Source organism: Clarias gariepinus, chromosome 11 (genome assembly GCF_024256425.1).
Source record: "Clarias gariepinus isolate MV-2021 ecotype Netherlands chromosome 11, CGAR_prim_01v2, whole genome shotgun sequence".
Classification (NCBI taxonomy): Eukaryota; Metazoa; Chordata; class Actinopteri; order Siluriformes; family Clariidae; genus Clarias; species Clarias gariepinus.
The window spans coordinates 8,269,152-8,289,365 of NC_071110.1; the positions used below are offsets into that span (position 1 = coordinate 8,269,152).

The window sequence follows — 20,214 nt, forward strand, 5'->3', positions numbered from 1 at the left end:
TGGTTGGCCGGTTGTTGATTAGGTGGAACTACCAAACACCTGTACATAGACAGAATTACACAGAAATGTATAAAGATGAATTAAGAACAGAAATGTAAATGTAATGTATTTTTAAAAGTTTTCAGTTGGCAGGTAACAAAACCAAGGGACATTCTGTTAGGGAAGAGTCAAAACCAAGGTCAAAATAGAAAGTTAATTGTCATTCTTTAATTTACAACAAGCTGTATAATGTTACCTAAAGGAAATCTAATAATAAACTTCTGTATATTTTGTTTACCGTGAATGGCAAAAATATGTCACAGCGTGATGTGCAGCACTAAATTTTCTTAGTCATCAAGTGGGGAGCGGGACCAGAATAACTTTCCATTTGTGTAAGTTAATGTGTCTGCTGGTGGTAGAGAGACAACAGAAGATCAACACAAGGTGTCTCATTCTCATGTAAGGAGGATGCCTCATAATCAGGGTCCTCCTCTGCATTATCATCAATCTCAAAAACGTGTCACTCTGTCACTTTCACTGTCAAAAAAATGTGACAAAATCGTATTAACAAAAAAACTTTGCTTAGAGGCCATAAAACATAAAGAGAGAGCCCAAAAAACACAAAGAAAAATTATTCAGAAGGCTTTGGTGTGAGCATTTATATGTTTGCTCCTCCCCAGTAAACCACAAAAATTATGTTTTGAATATTATACTGAATATATAAAATTATAGTAAATGTTATAAAATTATAGCATATTATAGTGTCCTCAATATCACCCCCAAAAAAGTGTGTAAACTTTTAAGATTTCTTATGTTTTATACATAAAAAAGAGCCTGGGGTCAAAGTGACCCGAAATACAGTACAACTGATGTGACAAAATGGGTAAATGGGTAACATGAAAAAATCATGTTAATTTTATGTTCTCAGAGTTGTCCTCATTAAATTAGGAAAAGTCAAAAAATTTTAAGCCAAAAAAATAAATGTTCATTATATTTTTACAGGCGTTAAACATCGCATGGGGTCAAATTGACCCCAAGGGTAACAAAAGGGGTAAATAAAGGGTTCAAGTGATCAACTGTGGACCCCACAGCTGAGATAAAAACATTTAAAGAAATTGTAGGTGCATGTTATTCACAAGTTCTGACGCGTGTCTTTAGTTACACAGTGTCACTGACGACATCAGACGTTTCGTTGATTTCTTTGTCTCTCGTTTATTTTCAACATCAAAAACAACGGTTGTTACAGTTTCTTGCATAAATCCACTGTAGTCACGACAAGTCGCTTGCTGTGTTCTGCAGCTTCGATAGGTTACAGTTACAATAACTTATCTTACTGTGTTCCTTTTAGCTTACTGTCTCACGGTCAAAAGCTTGTGTGCTCCACACCTTTCTGTATCCTTCCGTGTCTTAACAACAACTACAACTAACGTGCGTGATAGACATGGAACTGCATAACTGTGGGATGATGTCACAGAACAACCCATGAAGTGATGTCACAATACAAATTATATTTATGATACTTAATGCTTAATGCTTAACTAATAAACTGAAATAAGATAAACATAACAACAAATCACAAGAATGAAATATGGCCCTTACATTTCCAGCCCCTAATTGACAGGCAGGAAGACTGACAATTACACACATTTTTTTGTTTTGTTGTTTTTTTCCTTTTTTTTACAATTGGGCCACAACATTTACTATTGGATTAAGATTTGAATTAACTTTCTTAACACTTTAGAATTAACTTTCTTAACACTTTAGACATTTGTTAACGGTTTAACTTAAGCTATTCATATCGCTGCGTACCAAATGAAAGGAACATGACTACTTTATAAGGTAATTAACAGTCCATTTCACATATCAGGCACAGCTTATCGATGGGTCTTTCCAGGGTACTGGTTTTAGTTTTGACCAGTACACGTCTCACAAGTCCTTTTTTATCAGGGAACACTTTCGTGATCCGTCCGACGACCCATGAATTTCTTGGAGAAGACTCATCAATTATTAGAACTACGTCTCCAGTCGAGAGGTTTTTTCTCACCTGAGACCATTTTTGGCGCTCCTGAAGCAAGGGCAAGTATTCACGCACCCATCGCTTCCAGAATAGGTCGGCAAGATACTGAATTTGCTTCCACTTGCGACGTGCGTAAGTGTCCTCTTTCTTGAAAAGTCCAGGAGGCAAGTTTGGCTGTTTTTTCATCAGCAGCAGGTGGTTAGGTGTCAGGGGCTCCAGGTCTGTGGGATCGTCTGTAGCGGTGGTAAGGGGACGGTCATTCATTATAGCTTCCACCTCACACAGAAATGTGTGCAAGCTCTCATCGTTTAGTGTTTGTTCTTTTAGTACAGACCTCAAGATTTTTTTAACTGACCTTATCTGCCTTTCCCATATTCCACCGAAGTGAGACCCAGCAGAAGGATTAAATATCCATTGTATCCCCTTTTGCATGAGGACGCCTTCAATTTTTGACTGGTTCCACTGTTGGATAGCTTTACGCAGTTCAGTCTCAGCGCCTATAAAGTTTGTTCCATTATCACTTCTCATAACTGACACCTGGCCTCTTCTGCACATGAAGCGTCAAATAGCATTTAAGCAGGAGTCTGTATCTAATGACTGCGCGACTTCAATGTGCACGGCTCTTGTTGTCAGACAAGTAAACAATACGCCATATCTTTTAACATTACTTCTACCCCGTTTGACCTCGAAGGGTCCTCTATGACGCGCCCCTCTATCGAAGGGTTCACTATTCTTCGCTCTGATCTTTCTGCATGTCACACAACTGGACAGAAACTTTCTCACAAGGGAATTTGCTGTCGGAATCCAGTATTTCTGCCGCAATTTTGAAAGCATATAATTCCTTCCACAATGTCCGACCTGTTTGTGAGTGTTTCTTAAGATTAAAGTTGTAATGTGTGAGTCTTTGGGTATAATGACAGGGTGTTTTGCATGCTCAGGCATTGCAGACCTACCAAGACGTCCTCCAACTCTTAGCACTCCATTCTGCAGTACTGGATCTAGTTTGGAGAGACAACTGTTTCCTTTTACGGAAGCATTACCCTTTTGTAACATGGAAATTTCGTCCTTGAATTTTTGGTTTTGAACGAACTTAATGACTTCGTTTTCTGCTCTTGTTAAGTCCTTAATTGTTAGAGACTTATGGTTTTCTGTTATTGAGTTGTTTGCCTGTCCCTTAATCCTTTTTGTTCTCTCACCCTCAGGGATGGAAGCTAGCAATGTACGACTATTACTTGCCCACTTGGTGAGGTGAAACCCTCCACTTGCGCACAGTTTGGTGATATTACTATATAGCGCAACTGCTTGACTATGACTAGAGACAGACTTCAAGCAGTCGTCTACATAAAAGTTTTTAAGTACTGTGTTGACTGCCTCGGCAGATGCATTGCTGCGGTTTTCTTCTGCTGGGCGAAGTTAGCTACACTTGGAGATGATTTTGCACCAAACAAATGAACAACCATTTTATACTCAACAAAGTCCTGACTCACGTCTCCATTCGGCCACCACAGGAAACGCAACAAGTCTGTGTCCTTTTTCGGAACTCTGACCTGATAGTACATGGCTTCCACATCTGCCATCATAGCAACTTCTTCTTGTCTAAAGCGTGCGAGCACCCCAATGAGTGAGTTTGTCAGGTCGGGTCCCTGCAGAAGCTCGCTATTTAATGATATTCCCTGATAGCTAGCAGCACAGTCAAAGACTACCCTTAGCTTTTTCTTTTGAGGATGGTACACACCATGGTGAGGTATGTACCACACCTGCCCGTCTTGTCGACTTAGGTGGGGTGTGGGGACCTTGTTTGCATGACCCTTCTCAAACATGTCATTCATGAAGTTTAAATACTCTTTGTGAAAGGAGCGGTTATGCTTAAACTTCCGTTTGAGGTTCAGTGCGCGCTGCATGGCTGCGCTTCGGTTATTGGGCATTTGAATAGCTGCTTTCTTAAATGGGAGACCGATGTAGAAGTGATTATCGGTAAATTGCAGGGAGTTAGTTACAGAGTCTAAAAACTGATAGTCCTCTTGTGACAACTCAGCTTTGTCATCACAGTTCCGTTCAGGAAAATCATGGTTGTACTGTTGTATCAGCATTTGTTCTACACTTTCGATGGGGACTCTGTTGACTGCAACGCTCACTTGCTCATTGTCACATGTGCCTTCCTCGACCGACTCTCGAAGAGGTCCATTTATGGTCCATCCAAGAGCAGTCTTTACTGCATATGGCCCATTGTGCCTGCTGTTAATTACTCGCCATGGTTCTAGGAGCCTGTGCTCTTTGTTACCTATGAGAATTTCAACTCCAGCATTAATGTAAGGCAGTTTTACTTCGCTGAGGTATGGCCACTTATCAATGTCGTGCTGTTGTGGAATATTTTCCACTGAGACTGGGATACTCTTTTGTGTGAACACTTTGGGGAGTTCAACAAAGGTGTTTTCTTCCAGACTGCTAACCTCTAGATCAGTAAGCACATAGCTTTTTACTTGTTTCTTCGCAGTCAGGGTGCTTAACATGATGTCAATTTTTTTACCTTGTACGTTTAATCGCCTTGCTAGTGACTCTGTACAAAATGTAGCAGAGCTACCTGGGTCCATAAAGGCGTATACTTTTACTGTCTTGTTGCCTTTTTTGGACTTTATTTTAACAGGTACTATGGAGAGAATACAGTCATCTCCAGCCCCGATACACGCACTCGTTTCGTGACTCGCTGCAACAGGCAATGTTTGAACTGGTTCGGTTTCGTCAGCCTTTGCGATCGCTTGAGCTGTGTCTTTTGCTGCAATGTGTAGCATGCGAGGATGTTTCTTTGAGCACAACTGGCAGGTAATTTTCTTCGTGCAGTCTTTGCTTAAATGTCCTTTTACTAAACAGCCAAAGCAGAATCCATTCTTTTTTAGAAAGTCCAATTTGACCTTATATGTCTCATTGTTAAACTTGTGGCATTCGTCTAGGGTATGATCTTGCTCACAGGATGCACAAGGTTTAGTGAAGGCACTAATAACTAATGCACCACTACTCTTTACTGTGATTGAGTCTCTATGATTTTTACCAACCTGTTTTACGCCGGTCGCAAAGCTGCTGCCCCTCTTTTCTTCAGTTTTTTGCTTGAATCCTGGAGAGGATTTGCTGCTGTGTTTTTTACCACTAGTCGTTGTACCACTAGTCGAAACGTTCAGGTCTCCAAAAAGCGGGTTAGACATTGCCTTTGCTTCTCGTTCTACGAATTTCATCAGCTGCACGAACTTAGCTCTTTCCTGATTGCGCTCCTCGTACTTGTATACGTGGCTTCTCCATTTTTCACGCAATTTGTAGGGCAGTTTTGAGGCAACACCTCTCAAGTTGGTAGCATTGTCTAGCTCATCCATGTAATCGATGCTTGACATGGTATTGTAACATTCTACTAGGAACAGGGAGAAAGTTTTTAGCGACTTTCCGTCCTCTGACTTTATTTCCGGCCAGTTGAGTGCCTTTTGCATCAGCGTTGTAGCGATTATTTGTCTATTTCCGAAATTGTCATGTAACAGTTTCATAGCCTCTGCGTAGCCACGATGTTCTGGCATGAGCAGGCAGCTTCTCACTAGGTTCTTAGGCTGTCCTTCAGTATACTGCTCGAGAAAGAACAGCCTATCATGATTGCTATCAGTGTTGGTTTCGATGGCGTGTTTAAAGGCTCTTACGAAGGACGTGAACTCAAGAGGGTCACCATAGAATGGAGGAACGTTGCACGAGGGTAAGGAATGTTGCCTCTGACTCTTTGCAAACATTTCTGTAAGATCTGCCTGAAGTGGCATCCTACCCTGAGGCTCCACTATGTCAGTGTTGTAAAGTGAGTGTTCGTTACCTTGGGTGGGCCGTTCCATTAGGGTGCTTGACATTATGGGTTTGGCACTCACTGGCATGCTTAAGTGGGTTGCTCGGAGGCGTGATGGCAGCTCGAGGTATTCCGTTGCCGAACTGTGGTTGCAGTGGTCGTTTTGCTCTGGTTCCGAGGGGCGTGCACCACTCGTTTCGACGACCACGCTCCGTCTGGCAGGATGTTGTTTTTTGCGGTTCTGGTAAGAATTTAGTTCAGCATCGGCCATTGCAAGCGCCGTTTCCATTTCCAGCCTTTCCTTTTGTGCCTTTAATTGTGCTTGTTTAGCCTTTAGTTGTGCTTCCTCAACCTTTAATCTTGCTTTCAATTGCTCTTCCTCAGCCTTTAATTGTGCTTCCTCCAGCTCCAGCGCCTGCCGATCTCTCAAAGTTGCTGCTTTAGCCAGCAAAGCTGCTCTGTTGGCTTCTGCCTTTATTAGTCGAGCTTCGGATGCTGCTGACGTTAAGGACCTCTTGGATGCCGCTGACGTTACGCTTCCTTGCCTTTGGGGGGCGGGCGTCTTACGCTCCGCCATTGACACACTGTCGTTTGGCGAAACTCCATCGTCAACTGTTTGAGACAGCTTAAAGCGATTACTAGTGTCCGCGATCCACGACTCCACTCTTATCATGAATTCTGTGCAGCGCGTTAATCTAGGGTGATACCAGTGGTGCTGATCGGTTTCACGCTCTTCATCCTTTGCGCACGATCGCACTGTTACATTACTTTCAATAAAGTCATTTAGCAGCGCTTTGTATTGGCGGCGCTTGGCTTTAACGTCATGCAAATTACAAGCATTGTCCATAAGCGCCTCTAGTTCATTGTATAATACAGTCAACTGACTCCACTTGCCTTCTCTGGCGCTCTTCAGTTCGTCGAGCACCATCACCTGCTCAGATTCGGCGATAGCGGCGTTGTCCTCGCCGTGTGACATGGTGAAGTTTAAGGCAGGCAAGTCCTCTTCTCGCTTTCGGTTTCGGTTGATGCGCGTTTTTGAAGTCGCACGCGCGCTCTTCACAATCTTAAATCACTTATCTTCATTTCCACGGCGGAGCCAAGCTTTTGACTTTAATGTAGGTGCATGTTATTCACAAGTTCTGACGCGTGTCTTTAGTTACACAGTGTCACTGACGATATCAGACGTTTCGTTGATTTCTTTGTCTCTCGTTTATTCAAAAACAACGGTTGTTACAGTTTCTTGCATAAATCCACTGTAGTCACGACAAGTCGCTTGCTGTGTTCTGTAGCTTCGATAGGTTACAGTTACAATAACTTATCTTACTGTATTCCTTTTAGCTTACTGTCTCACGGTCAAAAGCTTGTGTGCTCCACACCTTTCTGTATCCTTCCGTGTCTTAACAACAACTACAACTAACGTGCGTGATAGACATGGAACTGCATAACTGTGGGATGATGTCACAGAACAACCCATGAAGTGATGTCACAATACAAATTATATTTATGATACTTAATGCTTAATGCTTAACTAATAAACTGAAATAAGATAAACATAACAACAAATCACAAGAATGAAATATGGCCCTTACAGAAATAGCGAAGAAATGTAAAATAAAACCAATTGTTAATAACACTATTTCATAATACATCCTACCTGAACTGTTAAAATGATTTCTATGTGATCTCATAACCACACACATGAGCCTACGAAGAAATACAAACACAGGTCTGGTTAGCATCATAACAACACACTGACATTATGTTCAAATTAAAATTTTATTTGTCACATATACATATACATGTTGTTTAGCATTGTTCATTTCACACTAGCACACACATACACACAGCTCAACAATGTAAAATCCAGACTGTGTAACGCATACACTTATTAAAACAAGTATACTCACAGCATGCATTACCGGCGAACAGCAATAACAACAACCGGCAGAAACCGGGAAGCAGGAATAAAGTTATGGTTCTGGCCCCCGCCAGAGAGTTCAGACTCGTGGACCTAACTCCAAGATCAGTGTCCCGGGCAAATTATTGGAAATGTAGTTCATACTGGAAACCCGCTGATAACATTTCACGTTGTAAGATTGTAAGACGTATTTGTCACATTCAACAACTTCTAAAGTTACAATTACTTGGATTTGTAAACTATTTACAAAAAAAATCACTGTGCACATTGGACAGATGTATTCTCAGTTCCAAATTTAAGACTATTTATCGAAAATAAAAACCTTAGCATTACTTACCAAATCAGGGCTGATGCTAAGACAGTGCTTAAGAAAATGAAGGCAATAAGACTAATGAAAAAAACTGAGGTGGAGGTGGTTTAAAGTGGGGGATAAAAGTATGCATTGCAAACAAACAAAAACCAATTAAACTATGTTCCACAGCCATGCGGGCTGGCCAAGACTTCCCACATCAAGGCAAAATTAACATGGCCCACCTACCAGTACGTTATGATGCTACTGTGCGGTTTCTAAACTTTTTGAGCGTTCCACACAAATTAACTATAAAAAGTTGGAGCCCTAATCAATTGAAGTGGCTTTAATCTCAACAGAGCTCAACACTTTATAGTTTGGTCAACTGCATAACGACATTTTACTGTTATGACCCTATTAGTTATGAGCTAGTACAACTGTTTGAGATTACAGTGTTTACTCTCTCCAAACGGCAGCCTGTGAAATGTTTTAAATATTACTGTTATTGTGTCACAAGTGTATTTTTCGGGGATTTGAGCTTTAGTACATCTCCCGGCATTCTGCGCATAACACCAGTCCATTGCAGCCTCCGAAATTTTTTTAAAAACATTTTCTAAATGTGGGCTACTGTTGTTTACTCAAAATATTTGTTAATTTAATTAGAATGACGTTTTGGCTTGGGATTTTTATTTGGTATTTGTAAAAGGTTCGAGCCTATTTGCACGAGCGGCTCCATAAAGCATGGACACGAGGCGAGGTCTCACAGGAAAAAGGATAATTTATTTAGGTAAAATAGGGAAGGAAAGGGTAAAAAGGGAGGGAGGACGGAAAGAAAGGGGAAAGGATGAAGTGCACGTGCAGGTCCGGGGGCAGTGCCATGCGGGCACATGATGTGGCAGAACGGAGCATGCGGAGGCAGTGCTCCTGCACGGAGTGAAGGCGCCGTGGGAGCGCAGGGATCAAAGGGCAGAATTTCAGTGTCGTGTTTAAAGTCCCTGGGGCGCGTCACATCGCCCCACTCGCATGCCACTGTTTCCTGCTTCACTGCCTCACGCACTTCTCCTTGCCTTGCTTTTATAATGCGAGGCGAATATAAACAGAGTTTTGGTTAATTTTCTGACGAGTTACCCGAAAACAATACAGAATATTTTACAAAATCATAACGTTTTTTCGTCATTGTGACGCCTACAATAGATGCAGGATTATTTTTTATAGTCTAAATAAAAATGCTTTTCCAAACGCAGGCTATTGTTGTTTAAACTACATAGAAAATTAAAGAGGAGGAGATAATCAGTGCTCAATCACACGCATAAAGTGTTTGAGAGCGCGGAGGAATTTTGTTGTACTAAATAATATGTATGCAGTATAATCAGGGTCTCTTATTCCTATTCATCCTGGGATGTTGTTCTTTTAGTGTAACTGTGTGTGCTTTACAATGGCAGACAACATACAAATGCAAATTATTCACCCTCCTCAAGTGTGAATCAGCTGTTCTCACCTATACATTCAGAGGAACTTAAATGCACTCCTCCCCACTTTAAGACCTGGATTCAGAAGACCTGCAGTAATTCGGGCATCTTTTTAAATTTGTGCATATTTCATCCTTTGAATTCTAGATTCTAAAATTGACATTCAAATTCAAAATTAAAATTAAAATTAAAATTGTATTTGTCACATACACAGTCATACACAGTACGATATGCAGTGAAATGCTTATACGACTGCCAGTGACCTTAAAGGAAAAATTGTAAAAGCTTATACATAAGAAATAATAGGAATGAAAGAAATACTTAAAAAAATAAAATTAACTAGTGCAATGTACTGTACAAAGTAAAAGTAAAAAATATACTTTACAAATAAGAACTAGATATCTATAAAAAGGATATATTAATTAAATATGAATATATCAAATATAAAAATATAGAAAAGAAAATAGAAAAAGAAATTTGTCAAAAACAAATTTAGAATTTTTAAATGGCTGTGGTGTGCAAGTATGCATAAAAAGTGACTTTGTAAAGTGTCTAAATAATGCACAAATCACTTTAAATAATGCACAAATCACTTTAAATAAAAGTGCAGGTCAGGGAGCTCGGTACGGATGGTGCACTCAGCTAAGCAAACTTGATGACGGTGGTGGAGTTGGTAGTGGCCACGCAGTCATAGGTGTACAGAGAGTACAGCAGGGGGCTCAGAACACAATCCTGGGGGGCTCCAGTGCTGAGAGTGAGGGAGGCTGAGACATGTCCACCCATCCTTACTGCCTGTGGTCTGCCAGTCAGAAAATTGGAAATCCACTGACACATTGAACTGAGTCCCAGGCGCTCCAGCTTGGTGGTGAGTGTGGAGGGAATTATGGTACTAAATGCAGAGCTGTAGTCGATGAAGAGCATTTTCACATAATTCCCCCTCCGAGTGTCCAGGTGAGTGAAAGATGTATGGAGGAGATGAGAGATAGCGTCATCTGTAGAGCGGTTTGGACGGTAAGCGAACTGTTGTGGGTCCAGTGTGTCAGGTAGTGAAGAAATGATGAAGTCTCTGACCAGGCGTTCAAAGCACTTCATTACTACTGAGGTGAGGGCTACAGGGCGATAATCGTTGAGGGAAGCAGGATGAGGTTTCTTCGGAACAGGAACAATGATGGACTCTTTGAAGCATGTGGGGATCACAGACTGAGATAAGGAGATGTTGAATATCTCAGTGAACACAGGTGCTAGCTGGTCTGCGCAGGCTCTGAGGATACGACCCGAGATGCCGTCTGGTCCTGCTGCTTTCCTGGTGTTCACCCTCTTGAAGGCTCTCCTCATGTCATGCTCGGTGATGATGAACGCGCTTCTGGTGCTAGCAGTGTCTTCCTGTCTGCAGCCGTTAACGCCGTTAGCATTAGCATTGCTAGCGTCCTTTGCTGCAGCCTCGAAGTGAGCATAGAAAGTGTTCAGCTCGTCTGCCAGAGTCACATCCGCGTTCGTCATACCAGATGTTGCTTAATAATCCGAAATTGTCCTTAGTCCCTGCCAAAGGCTCCTAGAGTCACTCTGTTGGAGTTGTGACTCTAGTTTTCTCCCGTAGCGCTGCTTCGCCTCTTTCACCGCCTTCTGGACGTTATACGATGCAGCCTTGTATGGTTTCATGTCCCCCGACGCAAGTCCTGTGTTGTAGGCAGCGGTGCGAGATCTCAGAGCGTCGCGGATGGTTTTATCCACCCACGGCTTCTGGTTGGGAAACGTTCTGATAGTCTTTTTCTCCACAGTATCATCCGCTAGTTTCCCAATGAATCCCACAACTGCTTCCATAAACACGCTGACGTCATCGGAGCTGTTCCTGAACATGTCCCAGTCTGCGTCATTGAGTGCGTCCTGTAACGCGGCCACCGTTTGGTATGTCCAGTGCGCGACCTCCCTCTGAACCGGAACTTTCTGTTTTTCCCTTTCTTTGTATTATACAAACGGAGGGCGGGATTGTGCCTTGTAGCCGTCCATGACCGTTGTATAACAATGATCTAGTGCCCTTTCACCCCTGGTGGGGCAGGTGATCTGCTGATAAAAGTTCTGCGCTGCGCGTTTGAGGTTGGCACTGTTAAAGTCCCCCGCCACAATAAGCGCAGCATCCCGGTGCTGTGTCTGGTGCTGTGTGAGTGCCTCATGCAGCTCACATAAGGCAGTGTCCGTGTCCACTTGTGGTGGAATATAAATGGCGCTGATTATGACCGATGTAAACTTCCGAGGTAGATAAAAACGACGACACATGATGGACAGTAGTTCCAGGTTGGGTGTGCAGGAGCGTGTAAGAGGAACAATGCTCGCACTGTTGCACCAGCTGCTGTTCATTAAACACACGCCGCCTCCCCTTGACTTCCCCGAGTTCCGTGTCCTATCCATGCGGTTAACCGAGAAGAACTCAGCCGGCTGGATGGCGTAATCCAGCACCGCTGGGTTCAGCCATGTCTCTGCGAAGCAGAGGAGATTGCAGTCCTGAATGTCTCTCTGCAACTTTATCCTGGCCCTGAGGTCATCAAGTTTGTTCTCCAGTGACTGGACGTTGACGAGCAAGATGCTAGGCAGAGGTGGCCGGTGTGCACAGGCTCTCAGCCTGTTCCTGACGCCGGCTCGTTTCCCTCGTGGCCGCCGCTTCGTGTCGCGTCTATTGTTCTCCCTCAGGATCTCACTCGGCCAGTTTGGATCCGGAGTTAAAAAAGTCAAATTGTGAGTACATTGTACACCTATAGAAACAAGGGTGTCTCTATCATAACTAATGTACACAATGGTGGTATTTTGACTGGTTTTAAAATGCTAAAAACAGAGCTAACTTGAAAAAAAAACAAAAACAAAGAAAAGGTGGTTGGAGATGTCGTGACGGCAGCCGACCTCACCTGTAATGTGGTAATTTTTAATGTCAAATTTAAAAAGAGGCTAAAGCACCGAGGGTCTTAAAGTTGGGAGGGGTGGATTTAAGTTTTTCTAAAAATATATGTGAGCGCAGCTGATTCACACCTGGAAAGTGGTAAATTATTTGCATTTGAAAGTTTTCTGACATTGTAGAGCACACACTGTAACACCAAACAACCTAGAATAAATAGAAATAAGAGGCCCTGATTGTACTGCATGAATATTATTTAGTTCAACTAAATTCCTCTGCGCTCTGGAAAACTTTATGCGTGTGGTTGAGCGCCACAGATAACATATTGCTAAATGTGGACCTAAGATTTAATTTTTTCTTAACATTTTTATGATGAAGTTTTTAAATTCCTTTGTGTTCACAACATAAATGATGAGATTAATCATGGGTGGAATTGTTAATGAGAGTGAAATATTAATTATCCTAGCATTGGGATGGAGAGAGAATATTATATCTGCAAGATACGTAATTGATACAGGTAGGAAAAATATTCCCACTACCCACAGATGACAGACACAGGTTTTAAATGCTTTAAGACGAGCCTCCCATGTTGTAATTTTGATTAAAGCCAACAAAATACCTAAGTATGATAAGATTATGGCAGTCAATGGTACATAAAGGTATAGTACCACACAAAAGTTCCCCATAAAGATATTTATACTGTTGTCATTGCAAGCAAGTGTATAAATTGGCCCATGGTCACAAAAAAAGCTATTTATCTCATTATTTTTACAGAATGAAAGTTGTGTAACTAAAACCACCATAGTGCCAAATATAATAAAATTAAATACCCATATTGCTGTTAAACATGCAAACATAAAGGAGTTATTTACAATAGCATGATATCTCAGAGGTAGGCAAATGGCAATAAAACGATCATACGCCATGGCAACAAGAGTTAAAGCCTGTCCACCTCCGAAGAAATAAATAAAAAACATGTTAGCCAAACATGCCTCATAGGATATGTGCCGTGAATCAAAGACAAAAGTCTTCAAAAGGTTGGGAATCAGTGCATTTGCTTCACCAAATTCTGACAGAGCTAAATTAAAGATCCCCATGTATTTAGGAATATGGAGACGTTTGTCAACTAGTATCATAAAAAGGACAAGTAAGTTTCCACAAAGTGAGATAATATAGACAAACATTAAAAAGACAAAGTAGTATTGGCTGAAAGGTATTCCAGAAAACCCACCAATGAAAAAGTATTCTGGACGCACAAACGATGTATTTTGTAGTAAACTACTGTTCAAAGCAGTCATTATGTAGATTTTAATGTTGGTTAGTTCGTTTTAAGTCTAAAATGACAGATGTAATAAAGCACTTAAGTTTTATACTGAAGTTTTAGTAGTGTAGGTTGCTCTTTATTTTGCCCAGCCTATACCTTGTTATATTGTGGATTCCACATGTCCATATTCAGTGATATAACCATATGTTCCTTACAGTTCCTTAACCTGTTAGTATTGTTTGGTTTTCTAACCCCCCTTTATTTGTTCAGTTTAGATCCCCACTTTTGGGAATCAAGGGAATGTAGAATAAATAACACATGAGAAGAAACATGTTGGAGACCATAAAAAAAAGAAAAAAGTGCATTTGAATTTCAAATAATAATAATATTAATATAAATAATAATAATAATAATAAACCTTAACACTGAATAATAAATGATGAATATACAGTATGATAAAAATAAACTGGTCAGAAATTTAAATAAGACTTACAAAAAAAAATTGAAAATCTATATAAAAAATATCAATTACAAAGCCATGTTGAAGGATGTGTGGTAGCAGCAGTTCTGTCATCACTTAAAGTGTGGATATGCTCATGTTTATTTATGTAAATAGGTGAAGGATATGTTCATGTTTATTTATGTAAATAGGTGAAGGATATGCAAATAGGTGAAAAAGTTCACGGACTGATGTAGTTCTGTTTTAAATGGCAAACATATGTATGTCATATTTATGTCATAAACCATTGTAAATGTTCTGGTAAGATCCTTAAAGAATCAAAGGAGTGAAAGACAGGAGAGAAGACATAATGAGAGAATGAGAAAGTGAGCGTGGGAGCATTTGCATTAATATTTCTTTACCAGTATCAGTTCCACCAATGTTATATTCCATAATATATGTTTTGAGCACACGGAAATTCAGAAACTTTGTTGTAAGGAGAGTAAAATTAAAAACATCTGTTTCTCCGTTGCAGGTTTTAGCAAAGTGAGACATTTTAATTTTTAAGCATGCTTGCAGTGTGTCCAAATTGACTGCTCATGAGAGTAAGGAAAACATACAGTATAGTACTTCTGTATTGTTGTGTTTGCAAACTGTCACCTAGAATGATCCTTTAGAATTTCAATTTACTTCACATTTTTTCTATAATTCTGTATTATTTAATGCAATGGAACAAATATACAGTTGAACCTCTGCATACAAATAGCCTTCTTTATGCATTTTTGGTATACATACAAACATACTGAACTAAATGCCAGCAAAGTTGTTCATATATCCGGGAGCTATTAAAAAAAATAGGGTTAAGTAAGATTTAATGACTATTTATTTGTAATTATTTTACTTAATTTACTTTTGATGTATTTTCTAAATGTTTTATATGCAAAAATATGATTATAGTGTTGGAAATTGGTAATATTTTTGGTAGACTGGAACAAATTATCTGCAATTACATGATTTATTTTGAGAAAAGTTGTATTGCAATACAAAGTGCTCCTTTCCAAAATTAACAAAATTCATATGCTGACATTTTGCTGTACTCGTTTCCTACAATACATGCTCTTCCACAGAAAACACAATAGTCAAACATGAGATATTTTTTACAACTGTCAAGAATTAAGACTTTCTTTTTAATCATCAACTGTATTACTTCAAAACACTACATTGTCACAAACCAACAAAATGCTGTTTGAGGGATTTGTAATGTGTACAGGTTGCTGTGCTTTCTGTTAAACACATTTGTAAGGTTTTATAATATTGTAATGACATTATAATCTAATAAGAAGATTCCTGTGCCCTGGGAACAGCCCCCTCACTGTGCTTCCTTATTCCTTATGTGATAACACCTTCTATATCCTATATCCAGATAAATATACATCCAAATGGCTCTTGTCTGCTACAGTAGAACACTTTTGTTTAATCAGGAGAATGCAAATGTATTTCCTCTCTTCTGTCTCTCTCCAGGTCTCTCTATGACTGATTATGTTAATAACAGACATGTTAATAAAAGACATGTTAATCTTTTGATGTTCAGGACCCAGCACCACTTTAAATGTACTCTCTTTGCTGAGAATAAACAGAGATCTTCAGACAACTTGTGTGTTTGTCTCTCCTGGTTGATTGGACCTGGGCCAGTAAGGAAATCGAGGTGCAGCGGACACGACAAGCAACAACTCTTCTTCTTTTAATTCAGCTTAAATCTTATCTTGGATACACTTCCTCTTCTTTTAAACCTAACAAAACTATATTTTTATAATTTTTAAATAATCAAGCTGTATTTTTTTTTGTGTGTGTGCCTGCCCTTTATTTTCAGAGAGGGAATTTAATCACTGTTTTGGGGTTAGGGAGTCAGGGGGATTCCTGCATATTTATTTGCTTTTTGCTATTTGCTCTATTTGTTTTTGTTTTTATAATTTTTTGGCCTGGGATCATGCTGAAGCTGTCTCTAGTACCATTTGCCCCATTGATTTGTGTGCCTTTTACAAACTTGGGTAAACATATATGGTAAAGAAAATGCTTAAGTGTATCTGTCAAATTGTCTAAACGTGAGGTGCTACTTAGCTGTTATAGTGATGACGGAAGGGCTTGCAACATGTTCCCCTTAGAAGAAAAGTTAACAAGGCATAAAGGGGCCCATAACTTTAACACCCCAGCTTCAGAAAGAAGGACATGAACCATTTGTTCAGCAACATAAACATTTTGTGTAAATGCAAATAATATTTAATAAGCAAAGTAAGAGAAGAGGAAGTGCTGATTTTGGCTTGCTTTCCCATGTTTTGTTTCTCGATTTGGATTGTTGCTTCGCTCTTTGATTTCCCGTCTTTTATCTTGCGCTTCTTTGTTTGATCACAGCTTTTGTTTCACGTTTTTGGATTGTCATCTCGCTTTTTTTAAATTCCTGGTTATCGATCTAACACTTACCCTTTTGACTACATCTCTCTTTGTGATTGGGCTCTGACGCTCTGCCGATTGATTCTCCAGTGTTCAACCACCGCTCACGCCAGCAGGAGCTGATGGACAGAACTCGCATCTGCCCTGAGGAGCGATGGTGTTGCCGAGTGGAGGGGGCCTGTTTTTACTGTGGGAAGTCTGGCCACCAGCTTAAGAACTGTCCAAGAAAAGAAGTAGCCCTCTAGTTTAGCTGCGTGCACTAAAGGGCACAACTCCAAGAAGACTCCCAACACCGGCTCCTTCCCGTCTTCCTCATTAATGGACAATGGTCCTGGTGCAGGTGTTAATTGACTCAAGTTCAGTCAGACATTCATGCAAAACCATGCGCTTATTTTTTATATCTCACTCCAAGTTTTTCTGAAAAGTTGCTACACATATTTTAGGAATAAAAAATACATAAGAAGACTCCACAAAAGTGCTTAAAAATCAATAATGACCCAATAATTTACATTTACATTTACATTTAGGCATTTGGCAGACGCTCTTATCCAGAGCGACTTACAAAAAGTGCTTTAATGTTTACAACATTGGATACATACTTACACTGGGTTAACTAGGTTAATAACTAAGTACCATTAGTCCAACACAACTGAGGTTTTTTTTTTTTTTTTTTCGGGGGGAGGGGGGTTAGTCCAAGTACTGGAGAAACAGATGCGTCTTGAGTCGTCGTTTAAAGATAGTCAAAGTCTCTGATGTACGGACATCTAGAGGAAGTTCATTCCACCATCTAGGTGCCAGAACAGAAAAGAGCCTGGATGAATGCCGCCCTCGATCCCTGAGAGATGGTGGGATGAGGCGAGCAGTGCTGGAGGATCGGAGGCAACGTGGTGCAGTGCGTGGTGTAATTAGCGCAGAGAGGTAAGTGGGTGCTGGGCCATTTTTGGCTTTGTAGGCAAGCATCAGTGTTTTGAATTTGATGCGGGCAGCTACAGGAAGCCAGTGCAGGGAGCGGAGGAGTGGGGTGGTGTGGGAGAACTTGGGAAGGTTAAAAACGAGTCGTGCTGCTGCATTCTGGATCAGTTGCAGAGGACGAATCGTGGACAGAGGCAGGCCTACCAGGAGTGAGTTGCAGTAGTCCAGTCTTGAAATAACAAGGGACTGAACAAGCACCTGAGTAGCCTGTGAAGAAAGAAATGGGCGAATTCTTCTGATATTGTAAAGAAGAAATCGACAAGAGCGAGTAAGGTTAGCGATGTGTGGGGAAAATGACAGATGATTGTCCACGGTTACCCCAAGATTGCGGGCGGTGGTTGAGGGAGTGATTTGGTTGTTGTCCATGGATATCACAAGGTCTTGACCTGGAGATGAGTCACAAGGGATAAACAACAGTTCGGTTTTACTGAGATTGAGCTTCAGCTGATGAGCAGCCATCCAAAATGAGATGTCTGCCAGACATGCTGAGATCCGGGTGGAAACCTGAGTGTCAGAGGGAGGAAAGGAGAGGACAAGTTGGGTGTCATCTGCATAACAGTGGTATGAGAATCCATGCGATGATATGACCTTACCAAGAGACCGGGTATAGAGGGAGAACAGAAGAGGACCAAGTACTGAGCCCTGCGGGACACCAGTAGAGAGTCTACGTGGGGCAGATGTAGATCCCCTCCATGTTACCTCATATGACCGATCTTTAAGGTAAGAAGCAAACCATTGCCACGCTGTTCCACAAATTCCAAGGCTTGTAAGAATAGATAATAGAATCTTGTGGTTCACGGTGTCAAATGCAGCTGACAGGTCGAGGAGGATGAGGACAGATGAAAGTTTAGCAGATCTAGCAGCATGGAGCTTCTCAGTGACTGACAGAAGGGCAGTCTCTGTGGAATGTGCCACTTTGAATCCAGATTGGTTTGGGTCATTAAGGTTGTTCTGTGAGAGATAAAGAGACATTTGATTATAAACCGTTCTTTCAAGAATTTTGGAAATAAAAGAGAGCAGTGATACCGGGCGATAGTTGTTAACTTCTGATGGGTCCAGGCAGGGTTTCTTGAGGATGGGAATAACCCTCGCCTTCTTAAAAGCGGCAGGAACATGACCAGATGATATGGATTGGTTGATGATGGCTGTGGTGAAGGGAAGCTGTGGCTGTGGTGAAGGGAAGCATCAATAATGATGCTTATGAATCGATAAGGCATTACCAACACTGCTGAACGCGTCAGAATTCATAGCAAGCCCAAAAGAGACTGTAAGCAGCCATTACCGTCCACTACTGAGCTTTACAGAGATCATAAGGAATTTGCATCTGTCTAGATTGGGGAGCAAAATATGTCTCAGTGGAATGGGGGTATCAGTCTGTATATTATCGACTTATCTGTTTCTCAGAGCACTTTTTATCATTCCTACCTTGCTTTGCATTGTGCACACAACCCCCTTCTAGGTCTTTCTTCTTCCAACTGTTTCTGCCACCTTTGTTAAATCATGGTCTCTATTTACATTTAGGCCTTTTGGCAGATGGTCTTATTCAGGGCGACCTACAAAAAGAGCATTGAAGTTTTCATCTCTGAATAGATACTTACACTGGGTTAATGGGTTATTAACTAAGTGCCATCAGTCAAACACAACAGGGAAGAAGCCTTTTTTTTGGGACAGGGAGGTGGTGGGATAGGGGGATTAGTCCAAGTATAACAGATAAGTCTTGAGTTGTTTTTTGTCAGACTCTGCTGTGTGGATATCCAGAGGAAGGAAGTTCCACCACCTAAGTGCCAGAAAAGAAAAGTGTCTAAATTAATGTTTTCCTCGATGCCTGAGAGATGGTGGAACAAGCCGAGCAGTGCTAGAGGATTGGAGGAAACGTGGTGCAATGCGTGGTGTGATTAGGCCAGAGAGGTAGGTGAGTGCTGAACCATTTTTAACTTTGTAGGTGAGCATCAGGGTTTTAATGTGGGCAGCTACAGGAAGCCAGTGCAGGGAGAGAAGTGGGGTGGCATGGGAGAACTTGGGAAGGTTGAAAATGAAACGTGCCACTGGATTCTGGATAAGCTGTAGAGGACGAGTGGTGGACAGAGACCGACCTGCCAGAAGTGAGTTACAGTAGTCCAGTCTTGAAATAACAACAGACCAAACAAGCACCTGACTAAGCTGTGAGGTAAGAAATAGGCAGATTTTTCTGATGTTGAAAAAAAAGAAATTGACATGAGTGAGTATAGTTAGTGAAGTGTGAAAAAAATTACAGATATTTGTGCACAGTTACCCATGATTGTGGGCAGTGGCTGAAGAAGTGATCTGATTGTTGTCCAGGGAGATCACAAGGTCTTGACCTTGGGTTAAATCGCCAGGGATGAACAGCAGTTTGGTTTTACTTAGATTAAGCTTCAGTTGATGAACTGCATAACAATGGTATGTCTCTGCAATGTTATGACCTTACCAGGAGACCGGGTATAGAGGGAGAACAGAAGAGGACCGAGTACTGAGCCCTGAGGGACACCAGTAGAGAGTCTGTGTGGGCAGATGTGGACTCCTCTATCACCTCATACGACCTATCTTCTAGGTAGGAAGCAAACCATTGCCATGCTGTTCCACAGATTCCAAGGCCTGTAAGAATAGATCTTAGAATCTTGTGGTCTACCATGTCAAATGCAGCTGACAGGTCCAGGAGGGAGGGGACAGATGGTAGTTTAGTTGATCTAGCAGCACGGAGCTTTTTAG

At 41.1% G+C, this 20,214-nt stretch overlaps 1 protein-coding gene across 1 annotated transcript; it reads right to left on the reverse strand.

Moving 5' to 3' along the window:
* Nucleotides 1-10,910: 10,910 nt before the first annotated feature.
* Nucleotides 10,911-13,662, reverse strand: LOC128533469 (olfactory receptor 10A6-like; the record flags this gene model as incomplete). The annotated part of the gene is made up of 2 exons (XM_053507740.1): nucleotides 12,728-13,662; nucleotides 10,911-10,920 (listed from the first exon to the last, which is right to left on the reverse strand). Coding segments are annotated over exons 1-2 (945 nt in total), but the record flags the coding sequence as incomplete, so codon positions are not given.
* Between the last annotated feature and the right edge of the window lie 6,552 nt (nucleotides 13,663-20,214).